The sequence below is a fragment of the Eutrema salsugineum genome, unplaced genomic scaffold (genome assembly GCF_000478725.1).
Source record: "Eutrema salsugineum unplaced genomic scaffold, Eutsalg1_0 scaffold_6, whole genome shotgun sequence".
NCBI lineage: Eukaryota > Viridiplantae > Streptophyta > Magnoliopsida > Brassicales > Brassicaceae > Eutrema > Eutrema salsugineum.
Window position 1 is genome coordinate 2,161,629 of NW_006256547.1, and position 15,960 is coordinate 2,177,588.

The 15,960-nt window shown below is 31.7% G+C and overlaps 2 protein-coding genes across 3 annotated transcripts; one reads left to right on the plus strand and one right to left on the minus strand.

Annotated features, from left to right (window-relative positions):
• The first annotated feature begins 3,149 nt into the window (after positions 1-3,149).
• LOC18013382 lies at positions 3,150-6,410 on the plus strand. Its single transcript, XM_024151802.1, has 4 exons — positions 3,150-3,551; positions 3,635-3,729; positions 3,848-4,909; positions 4,998-6,410. Exons 1-4 carry the CDS (start codon positions 3,347-3,349, stop codon positions 5,781-5,783), a joined length of 2,148 nt encoding a protein of 715 aa, XP_024007570.1. The 5' UTR covers positions 3,150-3,346; the 3' UTR covers positions 5,784-6,410.
• A 4,662-nt stretch (positions 6,411-11,072) lies between these two features.
• On the minus strand, positions 11,073-15,331 carry LOC18013383 (MADS-box protein AGL42). Of its 2 annotated transcripts, none has more exons than XM_024151803.1 (8): positions 15,043-15,331; positions 14,722-14,965; positions 13,333-13,414; positions 12,889-12,950; positions 12,173-12,272; positions 12,033-12,074; positions 11,866-11,898; positions 11,073-11,394 (listed from the first exon to the last, which is right to left on the minus strand). In XM_024151803.1, exons 2-8 carry the CDS (start codon positions 14,901-14,903, stop codon positions 11,278-11,280), a joined length of 618 nt encoding a protein of 205 aa, XP_024007571.1. In that variant the 5' UTR covers positions 14,904-14,965; positions 15,043-15,331; the 3' UTR covers positions 11,073-11,277. The 2 variants fall into 2 exon arrangements, with proteins under 2 accessions (XP_024007571.1, XP_006394426.2); XM_006394364.2 differs by having other exon boundaries at positions 11,866-11,907.
• Between the last annotated feature and the right edge of the window lie 629 nt (positions 15,332-15,960).

A 15,960-nucleotide genomic window follows, 5' to 3' on the forward strand; every position in this document is an offset into this window, starting at 1 on the left:
CCATAATCAATCAGATGATATATAATCTCCCCTAACAAGTGTGGAAGTTAAAAATTTTGCCCTAGAGAAAAGAAAGCTTGTTGAAAAAATGTTATATCTGCTACATAAAACAAGACCCTGTGTTTTCTTCTATACAACAAAAATTTGTCTGAAACCTTAAAAAGCTTATTTGAGCATCGTTGATTCAATGGAAGCTAGCTATACATCATAAAGAGGATGCTAACTTGCTTTCCTAGTCAGCATACATATTTACGTTTTTTGCGTTTAACTTTCTATTTTGCACTGACTAATTGATAAAATACTTGTGGAATCGTATAAAATCACAATTTCACTATTGCACAACTTACCGATCAAAACCTATAATCTCTAGTGCAACTCAATATCAAAACCATAATCGTCAAACAAGTTCCAAATTAATGCTAAATGCTCTCTAGTACTGTTTTTTTGTTCCAATCGTTGAGTATATATATATATTTTTCTAGTTAAACGACTATGTTTTATTTTCGTTTATGATTCAATGTCATCGGTTTTCGTGATTTAATATTTATTAACATCGTTGGAATATGAATTTGAATTGTACGGTCTTGAGGATCTAGTCACGTCTTGAAATTAGGTATAGATTTGGAAGAACCAACTTGTGGGCACAATAGTTTAGTCACAGATTCACAGTGCACATTTACATGAAATTTATTTAATTGCAAGAGCTATGTTCCATTTTTTACAATATAGACCTACTCCTTATAGCATCCACTGCTTATTTAGCACATTAATGTTACCACTCTACCATACGGAAGAAATGATCGATGCAACAACATTAATTCTACAAACTTATTATTTTCGCTATCACATTCTAGTACTGTTCCACTGGGCTCTGAACTTTCGAATCCATCAAGATAAATATCAAATTGCATATATATATATATATATATATATATATATCAACATTTTGTTCATTAGTTTTTTCAATCTTGCCTAAGTTTCGACTCACTCACTCGGCATTTAATTATAAATACGTACAAACAATCATTGCATGTTTTCTAAACCAAAGTTTCGAAATCAAGATCCAACTATTTTTAAACATGTAATAACCAAATAGATTTTACAGCTATATAAAATATTCAAAAATTTTTAATTTATGATTTCGACTGTTTTAGTGACAACCACTAAATTAGACTGATTAACAAACGATCATCGCATATTCCATACATGTTAACAATATTCACATGCATGATCATGTATTTTATTTGAGAACAGTGACAAGTCAAAAATAAATATAATCTTCTATACATGTTAACAATTATAAGTTTGTGGCACGATGATGTATTTCTAATAATTAACTCTAGGATTAAGACTGAGACTACCGAAATTTTAATCAAATATAAAAATCCATTAAATGCTGGATATATAAGATAAATATTAATAATGAGGTTTGAATGGTGATTACTACTTGGAATCTTGACAAAAAAAAACCATATCATAAAATGGTCCATATATATATTAGAAGGTGTGGTCCTTTATAGGTGATAGCAAATTGCAGAAGGTTGCATTGATGTTTATAGAACAAAAATCCAGAAATGTGAACTGGGAGCTTTCATAACTAGCATGAGACTGGAGAGACAATTTATCGCATTGGTTCTTTTCTCTTTTCTTCGTTTTGTTTGTTTTAAGCACGGTCATAAGAAAATCAGTCCTTTCTCTGTTTTTTGTATTTAGTTTTGTTTAAAATATCAGGACAACTTTTAATTTGGATCGTACTATGACCATACCTACAAAAATTCATGTGATTTGTATTGGCCACACTCAATTAAATTTAGTCATCTTATGGTCCAGTCTTCTCTTCATTTATGAATTTACATTGTACACAAATAGTATCATTTTAATTATATGTGCCATGTGCGCTATACACAAATATGGGTTATTTTTGTTTTACTTTCACAGCTAGCTGAAATTCTTTTACTGTATATACATACAATCTAAGGAAGAGTAATTATGGGTATCCGTATGCGTGGAACCAATATGATACTGTCAATACATTCGAACATTATATACGTAAAACTATAATGAAAATTATTAATAGTCATACGAGTGACGATCAAACAACGGTCATTACGGTAGCTGTGATCCCAATTACAAATTATTACTCTACTCATTATTAAATGGTTCTATTCTATAGGTGGTGATTATCACATATTCACATCACATTTATTGATAGATAAGATCATATATATTGCACTTGTTTAATGGTTATTAAATGGATGGTATTTAAGTGGGAGAAAGGAAGTCAAAATAAAAGATAGGATAAAATTTTTGAAAGGAGGAAGACGTCATGGTTTGAAACATAAGGGTCACGATTGAAGATCCCCTCGTTGTTCGGTAACACCGCCATGGAGTTTGTGTACGAATCTTATTGTAATTTGGGCTTTTCAGTAGTATTTTTAAATTAGTTGTTTTTGAGGACCTTTCTATATATATAAAACCTGAGTAGTGTTATAGTTGCGAGTCTTACACAGATTGTATTATTAATTATATTGGTATGAATAAGTTTTATCATTCGAATACACTCCATGACATATCTTTATATGACTTATGATTGTGGGTCTGAATCTGTCTATATTGTGAAAGCATACTTGATCAAATATTTTGAAAAATATGGTTTATTAAAAAACAAAATACATGAAATTAAGCTACAAATATGCAGGTTATTGTAGATTATGGTCTTGTTTGTTCGTTTGATCACGATAGACTATAGTGATAACGATATCAACGAGTGATGTGATTTGTTTTGCTTTTGCCAACAATAAACGATGACAAAATCATTTTCGCGTTTTTTTCGACACTGGTTCAAGTTCTACATCACGTATAAATTTCAGAAAATAGCTAGAAATGTGTTTTTTTTTTTGTCTTCTCGCTAAAAAATATACATACAGGATTGGTGTTTTAAATTATGTGATACCGACAGAATACCAAGCGTATAAATTTCAGAGAAGCCAAAACCAGCAGGCCCCTACTTACCCTTTTTTAACCAAAAACAGTTTGTTCATCTTTGTATTCTTTCAAAATATTGGTTGATTTTACATTTGACAAACTTCTCCTTAAAAAAACAAGCCTACGAGAAAAATATAGCTGGAAAAAAAAAAAGCCTACCGAATATTATACAAATAGAGATTGTACATTTATTTATGCGGTCATTGGATCTACTTTCTCTCAGCTATGTCTATATAAATTTAATTTAATCTTAAAAAAAAAAACCATTTCCCCACTCCATATTTCTCCTTCTTCCTCCTCAAGTCACAAAACCAATTTTACACACAGACAACAGAGCAAAATCCTTAAGCTGAAAAAAAAAATGGGAAGAGACTGGTCTTGGCTCGGAGGAGGAGGAGCGAAGAAGAAATCCTCAAGCAAGTCAAAGAAAGACATCACAACGACGCCGCCGTCTCCCGCCGGGAATACTGCAACGGCGGCGGGATGCATGAGTGCTGTATTTAACATTTTCGATTTGCAGCATTTACAGTTTCCCATTAACCACCACCATCTTCATCTTCCCAAAGGTACCATCTTTTTTTTTTCTTTCTTTCACTTTTCAATCTCTATATATCTACATTATTTGATTTTCTGATAAAACCAAACTCAGGCGTAGATGCACCGAGAAACAGCTTGGAATCAACGGAGGAGGAGGAGGAGACTCCATTTTCACCTTCAAGAAAAGATGGAAATCTAAATATCTCGGTTAGTGATTAAAACTTTTAAAAATTCCTTTCTGTTTTGTTATCTTCTTGGGTTCCTCAAAAGTTTCTTTCTTTTTTCTTTCTAATACTCATGAGTGACCTTAATCATAAAATTCCAGATGGGTATTAAAATCAAGACAAAGCCACAAGCAAAATCATCATCGTCGTCATCGTCTATTGCAGCCACTGAATCATATTCTCCGAGTGTAAAGACACCAACTTTGGTCGCTAGGCTCATGGGTCTTGATCTTGTTCCGGACAACTACAGATCATCTCCTACTCCATCGTCTTCTTCTTCTTCCTTAACTGATCTCAAGACACCAACAAGATCTTCTCACACCAACAAACACAGACATTACTCTCTCCAAAGAAACTCTATCGACGGAGGCACACGATCTCTTCCCGAGACACCGAGGATTTCACTCGGAAGGAGATCCGTCGACGTCAACTGTTACGAACACCAACGTTCTTCACTTCATCTCAGAGACAACAACATCAACATGTCGTCTGAGCGAGAATCTGGTGTTCACAATGTCAGGTTCACGAGGGTTAAAGAGATGAAGATACACGAAGATAAAGAGAATCGGAGTCCACGAGGGTACGCTAGACAGATAGTGATGCAGTTGAAGGAGAACGTTAGCAGGAGAAGAAGAATGGGAACTGACATAACCAACACCACAAGAAGCAACAAAGAACAACAATCAAAAGAGCTCCATGACTCTAAGAAAGCTTCTAAGATCACAATCATCACTCATGATTCACCATCCCCGAGATTAGCATTAACTGAAATCCCCAAAACCAAACCAACCTCATCACCTCAGACAGATAATGTTGTTCCCAAGATTCTGGAGACGACAGTGAAGGTTCAAGACAAGACCAGGTTACCAACAGTTCAAGAAGAGCCCCAGGGTGAAGAGAAAGAAAAACAGAGCAAGTCTGCCAAGAAATGCAAGAAACCAGAGAACTTCAAGCCGAGGTTAGTGAAGCCGCCACAGACAATGCAGGAGGAACCGTTTGTTCGATCACCAGCAACAAGTAACAAGAACAATGGTCTTCTTCTTATTCAAGGAGACAGGTCCTCCTGCAAGAAAACTCCTCTCTCCATTAATGATCTCATAAACTTCTCTAGTGTTCCCTCTCTTCACACCATCAAGAAGAAATATTCATCTCCACAGAAATCGGTAATCAATGCTTCCCATATCCTTTTGGATATTTAATGTTTAACCAAGTTTCTTTAATGTTTTTTTTTCTCATTCTAAAATTTTCCAGTCAAACGTATATGCTGATGCGTCAAAGCTCAGAGAAACGCAATCATCGAGAAACAGAGCATCATCAGAGTTTTCTAGTTTTCCGAGCCAATCACAAACGCACATTGCACCAATCGCCGGCGGCGAGTTAGAGTACATAACAAGAACCCTAAGACGAACTGGAATCGACAGAGATACACCAATCTCATACGCCAAATGGTTCTCTCCTTCACACCCACTCGATCCATCGATCTTCTACTTTCTCGAGCATTTCGCCATTACATCGAGCAGACCTAGAAATTCGAAGGAAGATCTAGCTCTTCGATGCAATCGGAAACTACTGTTCCATTTAGTCGATGAAATCCTCGCCGATATCTTAAAGCCGCACATCAATTTGAAACCGTGGGTTTGCCGTTACCCGATTAAATCTCGGAGGAATCTTATAGGATCGGAGCTGATCGACGAATTGAGTCGGAGAATCGAACAGTTTCCGTCAGCCGAGTGTTTAGTTCTCGAAGATATTGATACTCTGGTCGCCGGAGATTTCCCGGAGACGGCGACACAAGCGTTTGAAGAGGAAGGCGAAGGAATCGTCACGGAGATCGAGCGAGGGATTCTCGAAACGCTCGTGACTGAAACGACGACGGACTATTACGACACGTGGATCAAAACGGCGCCGCTTAGGAAGAGCGATGATGTCAGTGGCACGTGGGGAGTTCACGTGACGAGATACTCTTCAAATGTGGGGTCCCACCACGACTCGTCCTCTTTGTTTTGCCAAAGGAGATTGAGGCATCCACGTGGATAAAAGTATTCCACATGGCTACCTTTTATTGGTTTTCCCTTGTATAGATCTTTTTTAAAGTTATTTATAATATTAATTTCCAAATACTTTTGTAGCCGTTAAACATAAATAAATAAATAAGATAAAATTTTGAAATGTGGAGTGGTGTGGACCGGTATGGTGCTTTGTGAGATAGATCTGTCAAATTCAGATGTTTTTGTCCCCCGTGTATTCCAACATCCCATGGGTTTTGCATATGCTATGGTAGACTAAAGAATAGTATTCATCTATGTTTTGAATATTTTTCTTTTGATTTTATGTTGTTGAAATTTTGTTGTAACGAAAATTTGAAAATTAAAAAGGTTTAATATACGTCTATATTTTATAGTTTATGAAATTGAATCACAATCAATGGGTCTATCGGAAATATGTGAAATAATATCGTACCTAGATTCGGATAGTCTTATATAGGTTTGAAATAACTATACAGGCATACTAAAGAAGCTTATACTATTTTAAGGATCTACGACAAGAAAATGGTTTTGGCCGAAGAATTTTGATTGTTTGAATTATGTTTTTTTGCCAAATTAGCCTCATGTCTTACTTTGAAAATTTGAAAATGTTATTCATAATAACTTAAAATCTTTTAGTTTTTTTAGATACCATAGTGTTTGATTATTTTTGTTTTTTACATATTTTGAATGTAAACTTTTTAAAAATTTCAAGCTTATAAAGTTATAATTCGTCACAATTTTATGCTTTACAAGTGAATTTATACTATTGTTTTTAAAATGATATAGATGCAGGGAACTGTATATCGATGTTTTATGTAATACATGTACACCGTTTTTATAATATGTAATAGGATCAAATCAAACTAAAGATCTTTTCAGTTTAAGTTTAGAAAAATAAGAAAAAATGTTACTATGAATGTGATGAAAATACAATCACCTGTGAGGTATTATGCGATGTGTCTAATGGAGTTAGCCAAAAATTTGTTTCACTTTAGCTTCAGAAAAGAATATTTAAATGAGACTGTCTAACATAACCTAAAAAAACTGATATAAACCTACAAAGGTTAACTAATAAAACATAATTATCGGTTTGGAATCTACCCTATATATCAGTCCCGCTTAATTTGGCGCAACAACAGGTTAAGGGTTTCAAGCTCTCTCACGATGTGACTCACACTTTTTACAGAAAGAATTATTCATTCCAAAAGAAATATGACATTATCGTTACCGTGATGTGACAAAATTTCTGATTTTGTAAATGAATAAAACATTTGTCAATATAATTGTCTTGATGAATTATTGAGCTAGAAAATAAATCTATTTGGCGCTATATACATATATATATATATATATTGATAGATTACATTTTTATGAAAAATGATGACCTATTAACGCTTTTTATGACTCAATTTTCCTATTTCGATGTCTCAAATACTGTATACTTGATTGTGTGGACTATCTTATTTTTGTTTGACCTTATGTGTATTTTGTTAAACGTAATGATAAAACAAAAGTATGAAAATTAATAATAATAAATTAACATACAGCCATGAATCAACAAATTTTGAAAAGCCTTTGACGATTATGACGTTGACGATGAGTACAAAAAAAACGTACGTATATTTCAAGAGGAATCTTATGTATCTTTGTTATCATGTCATGAGAGTTTGTGCATCTCAGAGAAGTTAAATAATTCTGACGATTGCCCAAAATAATTATAGTATAGGAGCGTAAGCGAAGAATATTTCTTTAAATATAAATTTATATTTATAAGGCGGAGGAAAAGTGAAAAAGGAGAAGGGAACCTTGTAAAGTAGTAAAAAGACAAGACGAAAGATAGATTTTGCATGGACCCGAGACATTTACGTGAAGATTAAAGATACATCTGTCGTGACGAAGACCACTCATGCAATTTAGAATATATATATATATGTATAGTTTGTTACAAATAATATTGCATGAGTCGCAAAAACAATATTGCATGAATAATGACACACATATACTATATATGTGTGTGCAATGTGTGTGTGTGTGTCATTTTAAAACCTTTAAGAGGTTGTGTGGTTGCGGTGACTACTGAGTACTACTTTCATAATTGGACATGCAAACTTACTTAATCATCATGGAATTCTCATGGTGATTACAATTAAGGCCATATTTTCAACATAAGTTTCAGCATTAAAAATCTCATTACCTAACTAAAAACCGATTTGCAGAAATCAAATAGATCAAACCATACATTTAGTTTTATCGTTTATCAGTTCATCATATCTAATTTTATTTAACGAAGATCCTCATATCCTATAGTCTATAGATAATGAAGCCTTATCATCTACTATCTACAGATCTAACTATTTTCAGATAATGCTTTTACAACATATACGATGAGGAAAAAAACATATAAGATTAATACGCCCGTTAGGCCGTTCGATTTAAAAAAAAAAACAAATAAAATTAGAACGGAGGACTTGACATATCTCATTTTGAAATATATTTATGTATGTCTCTGGCAAAAAAGAAAAAAATATATATATATTTATGTAGTATCGAAACTAATTAATTTTTAAAAGTGTCAATATCTAAAAGACTAAAACTTCAAATTATATATAACTTGAATATTTATCATAGAATTACGTACCAAGAAAACTTTTTAATATACCCTTGAAAAAAAAACACATTTAATCCCCACAAACTGGGCAATCAATTAACATTTGCAAGAAAAGATGCAAAGATATTAACTATTTTATTATGAACACCATTAATAGATTTTGGTCAACCCTATCAATAGCTTGGTTTCGTAAAACGGTTAGCAAAGGAAAATCATACAGTATTATTAAAATTTCTCGCCCATGTGACTTCGCTCTTATCTAATAGTTTTTGCTGTTTATTTTGAATTTCCCGCTCAACGGTCGACAGTTTAGTTGGACAATGGACACCCTTGCTATGACAGATGCAATTTTCTCATATGGGAAAGAAAGAAAAATATTTCTATATATATATATATATATATAAACATAAAAGTATAACAATAAAAATTAAATTAAATGGGTAAACCTCAAGCTCCATAGCATACAGTTTGTTTTTATATAATAAATGTAAAATTTTGATATTCCAAGATATACTATATACAAATAGAGAAAGTATATTTTACGTAAACTTATTATGTGTAAAACAAAAAGACATTCGTCCTTTGTTCGAAAGTTGTTTCTTGATCAACGATAACATTTTGCTAAAACTGAAATTATGGTCTGTAGAAGTTCTGTTACAGTGAATTTCTGGATGGCTATATTTAATAATAACAAATTTACTGTAAAAACTAAAACATAATATTTTTTATTTATATATTAATTGCAAGTGTTATAGTGGCATTTTCTGTCTAAAATCTTGGGTTGAAATGAAAATAAAGTATTTCTTTCTATTGTCAATTATATAAATATATATATATATATATATTACGGTTTGGGGAGTATTATTTAAATTTATTTTTTTGATAATTTATTTGATTACATATATTGTACCTTTCTCATATATTTTTCTACTACTTTTCGCATTGTCAGGGAAGAAGAAATGCAGTTAGGTGATCCTTTTAATTAAGAGAAGATAATATTTTAGTTTTGATTCCAATTACTTTTCATTTTTTATTATTACTATGTAAGTGCCCATTACATACTTGGTTTATAATAATCCAAAAGAAAACCGAAAAGGGTTTACAGAAAATCAAGATCGTGTAAAGTTAGAAACATACTATGTAAAAGTCTTAGAAAGACTGGAAAAGCCGAATCAGCCTTGCATGGCTCCTCTTTCCTATGTACGTACGATAATGTACTCAATTAAATATTTCGAAACATATACACCTATTTATATATCAATGACCCGAAATATATATTATTGGTTAATATGTCATATTTTTAATGATAAATATGTTGTGTTCAGGGATGAATTATCAATGATGAAAAAAGACGAATCACAATGTGAAGTTGTAAAAAACGTCATCCGAGGGGTTTCCAAAGACGAGAGCAGTATGTCAGCTCATGCATGGTTACAACAAGTCATACCGTAATTTTGTATTTATCTTTCATTGGCATTTAGTCAGCTTTCAATTCATTCTTGATTTCCCTTTTGATTTAAACGTCGGATCATTCTCGAAAAGACACCAAACCAGTATTCTATTTTTTTTATAACCAAACCAAACCAGTATTCCAAGATCTCATATTTCAGAATATTTTTTTGTGACCAGCTTTTTACCGAAGATCACCATTGATTCACCGTTCAAACAATATGAGAATACGATTTCTCACACGGAAAGTTTGTAAAATACTACTTATACCTCTTTGTCAGTAAATCTGAAGACATAATAGTGCAAGTTTAAGAACACAATAATAAAAGGTTCCAAAAAACTATGGCCCTCTGGCATTAGAAATCAATATCTATATATATATATATATATCTATATATCTATCTATATATATAGATATATAGATCGCTAGAACTTCAATTTCAAAACTGAACCACCAAATTAATCTAGATTAAATGAGATGCATGGTGGAAAAAAATATAGCTAGTAATTAATTAGATATGACTAATGACGTTTTATTATTACTACCTGACTATAGAGTCTCTGATGATTACCCATGATAATACAAGTATCTAACTGAATAAAATATTGTAGCAGAAGCAACGGGCGAAGTTACTGAATTTCAAAATTCAAATACAGCAGAATAAGCAGCTAACCGCGAGCTGATGCATTTATCTCCTATACATTAGAGTATTACTATATAATTAATTAATTATAAAGTAAGATAACTATATGTGTATCTTCTTGTTATAAATTTATAATACACAAAGGAGTGGTTGCAACAGAGACGGGTGGGCGGCTAGTTGTGTATACCCGGCAAGAAAATACTAATTTATTGGGTCCTTATTGGGCTTGAAATCGAGACTTGATGAACAGATTGGAAAAAATATAATATTTTGAAAAATTATAAGTTTACAATTCCTAGTGTGCAATCTAAATTGTGGTTCGGTTTAACCCTCACTTTTATAATTTTATTGAAAATATATATAACCGAAATGAAACTGAATCTAATATAAATCAGTAAGGCATGGTTATAATTTTTCTTTATATGCATCAAATATCTGATTAAGTATATTTTAGACTGAAATACTTAACCATGCAAATCTGTAAATAAGTATACATAATACAATCATTTTGGTGGCAAGAGTTGACCAAATATACTCTTATGTTCGCGTCTATTTGTAATCACGTACCATCAGAGGAAGTCGCATTCATCATGTAAGAAGCACACGATAATCAATAAATTTATTTATGTGGACGTAAGAGTGTCAAAATGTGTTAAAATTTATGGAGTAACCCAATCCCATCCAACTATTAATTTTGATGGATTAAATGGATTTTGAATATAGACATTATTCTCTCTTTAATTGTGTAAGGCTATAACATTCAATGGATAATATCACCAATACACAAAAAAATTATAATGTCGTTAGTCGTGTCTGTCCGACAAACCCATGAACAAATCAGTTTGTACTTCCAGATTCAGATCTATAACTTTGAATTTCTTTTGTTGTTCAGTCGATTCTCTACATGGATTTATAGCAGTCTGTTCATAAAATAGATTGAATTTCATCAACCACAAGAAATCGTATTTTATACATTTTAGCTTTAGAAAAAGACGATAAAATTATATTCATACGCAAATTATTATTTATTTTATGTTTAAAAATATTTTCATTTGCTAGATTCGAAATTAACTGTAAACTCTTGGAGGGAAAAAAACAGGAGAAATAAAAAATAAATTTTCTTTGAAATCCATAAGACTAAAAATAAAATCATCACAATACAACTCTAAATTTAAACAAAAACTTAAACTAAGGTCAAAACTGACTCAACAAAACCATCGAATCTCTGTTATATAAATATTTGAATTTAAAATTTCAGTCCCCAAAATAGTATTTAGGTAGTATTTCAACCATCTTAAAAAATTAGCAATTCATAATATATGTAATTTTAGTTGGATTAATATCAGCATATGTCTAATTAAATATGTGAATTGGAAAGAGAGATGAATTACCTTTTGACGTAACTGGACGTTCTCTTCTAACAACTGTTTCTCCTGAAACAAAGCCACACTCTCTCACCATTTTTATATACAATGCTAATAAACAAAAGAGAAATAACTTAAAATAGCATATATATATATATATATGTACTATACAAGCATAATGTATGGTATTTTACCTTTGCTTGGAGCTTCTCCAACTGCTCCTTGAACAACTGAGCCTATAAATAATTTTTTCCAATTTCTTGTTATCATTCAACATGTATGTATGTGATTATTAGCATTATATCATCATCAGATAGTGATGCATTATGTATACCTTTCTTGCTCGGACCTTGCCCAAACTTCTTCGGAGTTGACTATCAATTTCTTGAAGCTCTTCTAGAGAACAAGAAGCAATTCCTTGACCCAATAGCTTCCTGTACACACGCAAAAGGGAGTTGATGACTTTTTCTTTTTTTTTGGCAAAAATCTCCGTAGTAGCTTTTATTTGACATCAAATATAGAGTTCTCTTGGATCCTTCTTCCACCACTACTGATTGTTACTTGCATAGTATACTAAGTATTTGATTAAATTTTACTTTCTTAATTTTTGCTTAAATTTTAAATTTCAATTGTTTTATACTGAAATTATTACGTTTGCGTTTTTTTCTTTGTAATATAAAAAATTTCAATTTTCATATAATATATTTTCAGTATTATGAAATATTTTTGTAAACTATGAACGCAAACATTAAACACAAACGAAAGGTTTTTTTTTCTGTTTGCACTTGGTGTTCAAGTTTGAACAAATTGACATTCAATGTTTTAAAGAATATAAAATACCTTAAAACCAAAATCCAAAAACCAAAAATCAAAAAAGATTTCAAAGACCACAAATATTCATGCATGGCCTAAGGTGATAAATTCATTTGAGAAAAGTACCTTTAAAATAAAAGTAAATTAAAAGTGCAATGCAAGCGCTAATATAATCAAGTTCTTAATGTAAAAGAAGGTGGCAACACAAAATGAAAAAGAAAGGCTAAGGCATGATACCGCTTGTGAAACTCAAGGAGTTCAATCTTTGTGATCATGTGGCTTGCTTCTTGCTTCAATTGCTACATTACGCCCACAAAATGAAATCATAAGACGCAAAGAGAACATCAATATATAGTCTCTGAATATATAGCAAGTATCAACTGTTGAGCAATATTTGTGGCCATCGATCATATATATATATATATATATATAGACTGTTGAACATAATCATTTAAAAGTTCACAACAAGTATTCTACTAATTTGTACGTAGTGCTTATATATATATCTCTCATGATTTGGTTTAGTAGGCCATGAAAAGTCAAAATAAGAATCAATGTCATGAAGTCATGTAAATCTCTAGGACATCAGCCAAAAGATTTCATGTAACTTAAGTCTGATTGCTAGTCCCAGGAAAAATAAAATGGTAAATATCATGAAAAAAAAACGTTTTGGTAACAAACCTGGATGTAAATTTCTGAGTCGCTGTTACTGGTTTCATGATCTTTTGTATGTTTGCGGTAACGTTCGATCGTCGTCTGCATGCTGATGATCAAACATAGCCATATTTTATTAGAAATTAGAATTCGTTTACCAATCTTCGCAATTACATTGTTTAATCTCTAATCAAGTCTATCATATCTGAGATCTAAAGATAAGACGGGGTAACAGCAACAAAATATTAAAAGCTAACTTATTCGATTTCTAGTTAAGATTCCCCTAACGCCCCATCTTTCTCAAATTGTACTACAATGTCTTTTGGCTGTTGGTTAATGATATCTCTATGGATAACTATTTAAACCCATGCCCTATGAATTCATCATGGTTTTTTCCTATTATGTCTAAATTTATTGAACTCCAATTATTTTTGCAATTTTTTTTGCAAAAATCTAATTATTAAATGTAGAACCATTAATCCATTTGCAAAACTATAACAACACATTGGTTGTTTCACAATTTTTGTTTGAACCGGGAACCAAGGTCCATGATACGAAAACGAAAAGCAGAAATAGGAACAATAGTATCAGAGTTAGCAGCATGAACAAAGAACTAGGACATACCAGGTGAGTATCCTACATCTGAACTGATAATTAACAAATTATATTAGCATAGAGAAAAAAAAATCACAGCCTCATCTATTTCGATCTATCTTTGGTTACAGAACAAGCTTTTTGATTTTTCTTCTTGAATAAATAATTAAGTTTTTTTTGGGTGTATAGACAAGAAAATTTTGTATTCTCTGCACACCTGAATCAAATGAAGAAGAGCACGCATAATTAGCATGACTACAAAAGTAGAGCCCAAATAAAGACATAACGAAAACCAAAAACGATAGTACACAACCTAAACTAGGGGCAAGAAAAAGTAAAACTTAATTTATATTATCACCAAATAAATGGGGGGAAAAATGTGCAACTTGGTACGGATCACACTAAACAATCATCGAAATTTTAGTCTAAATCCCAGTTAGAGCTAGTTCCGATGTTGTTTTCAAATTCATATTTTCAAGAAATTTTCGGAAACCCTAGACACACTCACATAAATGATACACACACACTATATATATATATAGCTTAGATGAAAAGTTCAGGTAGATCAGAAAAAGGAGTTTCTCCAGATTTCTAACCAAAAAAATGAAATCATATTAATAGGGGAAGAGAAGAAGAAATCTATAGGACTCAGACAAGGATCGAATCTCTCAAGTACCAAAATCTAAGAAGGCAGCTTTAATCAATTACGATTAAAAAAAATACAGACAACACACACACACAAAGAACCCAAAAGCCTAATTAACGGAAAAAACGTAAAAGAAACTAAATTAAAGAATAAAGAAGAAATTGAAGAAGTCATACTCAGAGTTAGAGAATTCGTAAAGCCTTCCTTTCTGAGAGAAGATGATCAGAGAGACTTGAGCATCACATAGTACTGATAGCTCATAAGCTTTCTTCAGCAAACCATTTCTTCTTTTTGAGAAAGTCACTTGTCTACTCGTTGCGTTTTCTATTTTCTTCATCTCTATCTTCCCTCTCACCATTTTTTCTTCTTTTGACTTTTTTTTTGGGTTCTGTCGATACGCGATCTGTAAAGATTGGAACCCTAAACCAGCCAGTGACAAGTCAATATAACCAGAGTCATAAAAGAGAGAGATTGAGAGAGAGAGAGAGAGATCTCACCGGAGAGAGAAAGACAGATAGATTAAATGTCGGCAGAGAAACTGAGGAAGAGATAAGCCAGTACTAAAGAAAGATTTAATTTCAAATCAAGATTTTCTCAAGAAATGGTAATTATGAAAGATTTGGGGATAATTTCAAAGGAGAAATCAAAGTTGAGGAAGAGAAAAAGGAGCTGAAACACAGCAAAAATGGAGAGAAAAAGTATTTTGTTTTTGTTTTTGTTTTTGAGGAACCCTAGGATGATCTGTGAGGGAAGGAAAGGGCAAGTTTCTTAATGTTTTATTTGTTTTCTTTTGGTATGGGTCACAATAAGATGATCTTATTCTTATTTTTATTTTTATTCTTGAAAGTAAAAATTATGTATAATCTAGACTATTATCTGTCCATATCTTCTCCTGGCCACATAACAGAATAGTTAGATGCTAACAAAAAAAGAAACAGGATAATTCTTGTTTTTCTTTCATATATCTGAAAAAAAAAACAGATTTTCTTTAATAATCATATTTTTCAGCAGACAAAATTAAAGGTTGAACTACATTTGTGATTATATACTGTTATTAAATTTAATTAAAACCGTATAATCTTTTCATTTCTTTTTAAAAAATTAGTAAACATTTAGAAAGTATAAATTATATAACTTAATATTATTATATTAGATATTTCTCCCTCGAGTTACGTGGAAAAACAGTATGAAGATTAATATTATGAGCTCAAAACGACGGAAGTAAAGATAATAATAACTAATAAGTATAGTTGTGACCCAACCAATTATAGTATTTCAAACTTCTGATAAATAACTGAGAAAAAGACAATCGTGGCAGGTTCAAAATGTAACATTAAATAGTGGCCGTACGAGATATAACGAAAAATATAATATATATTAAGCATTAGGAAAGTCCGTATGGCTTGTGCCTTATG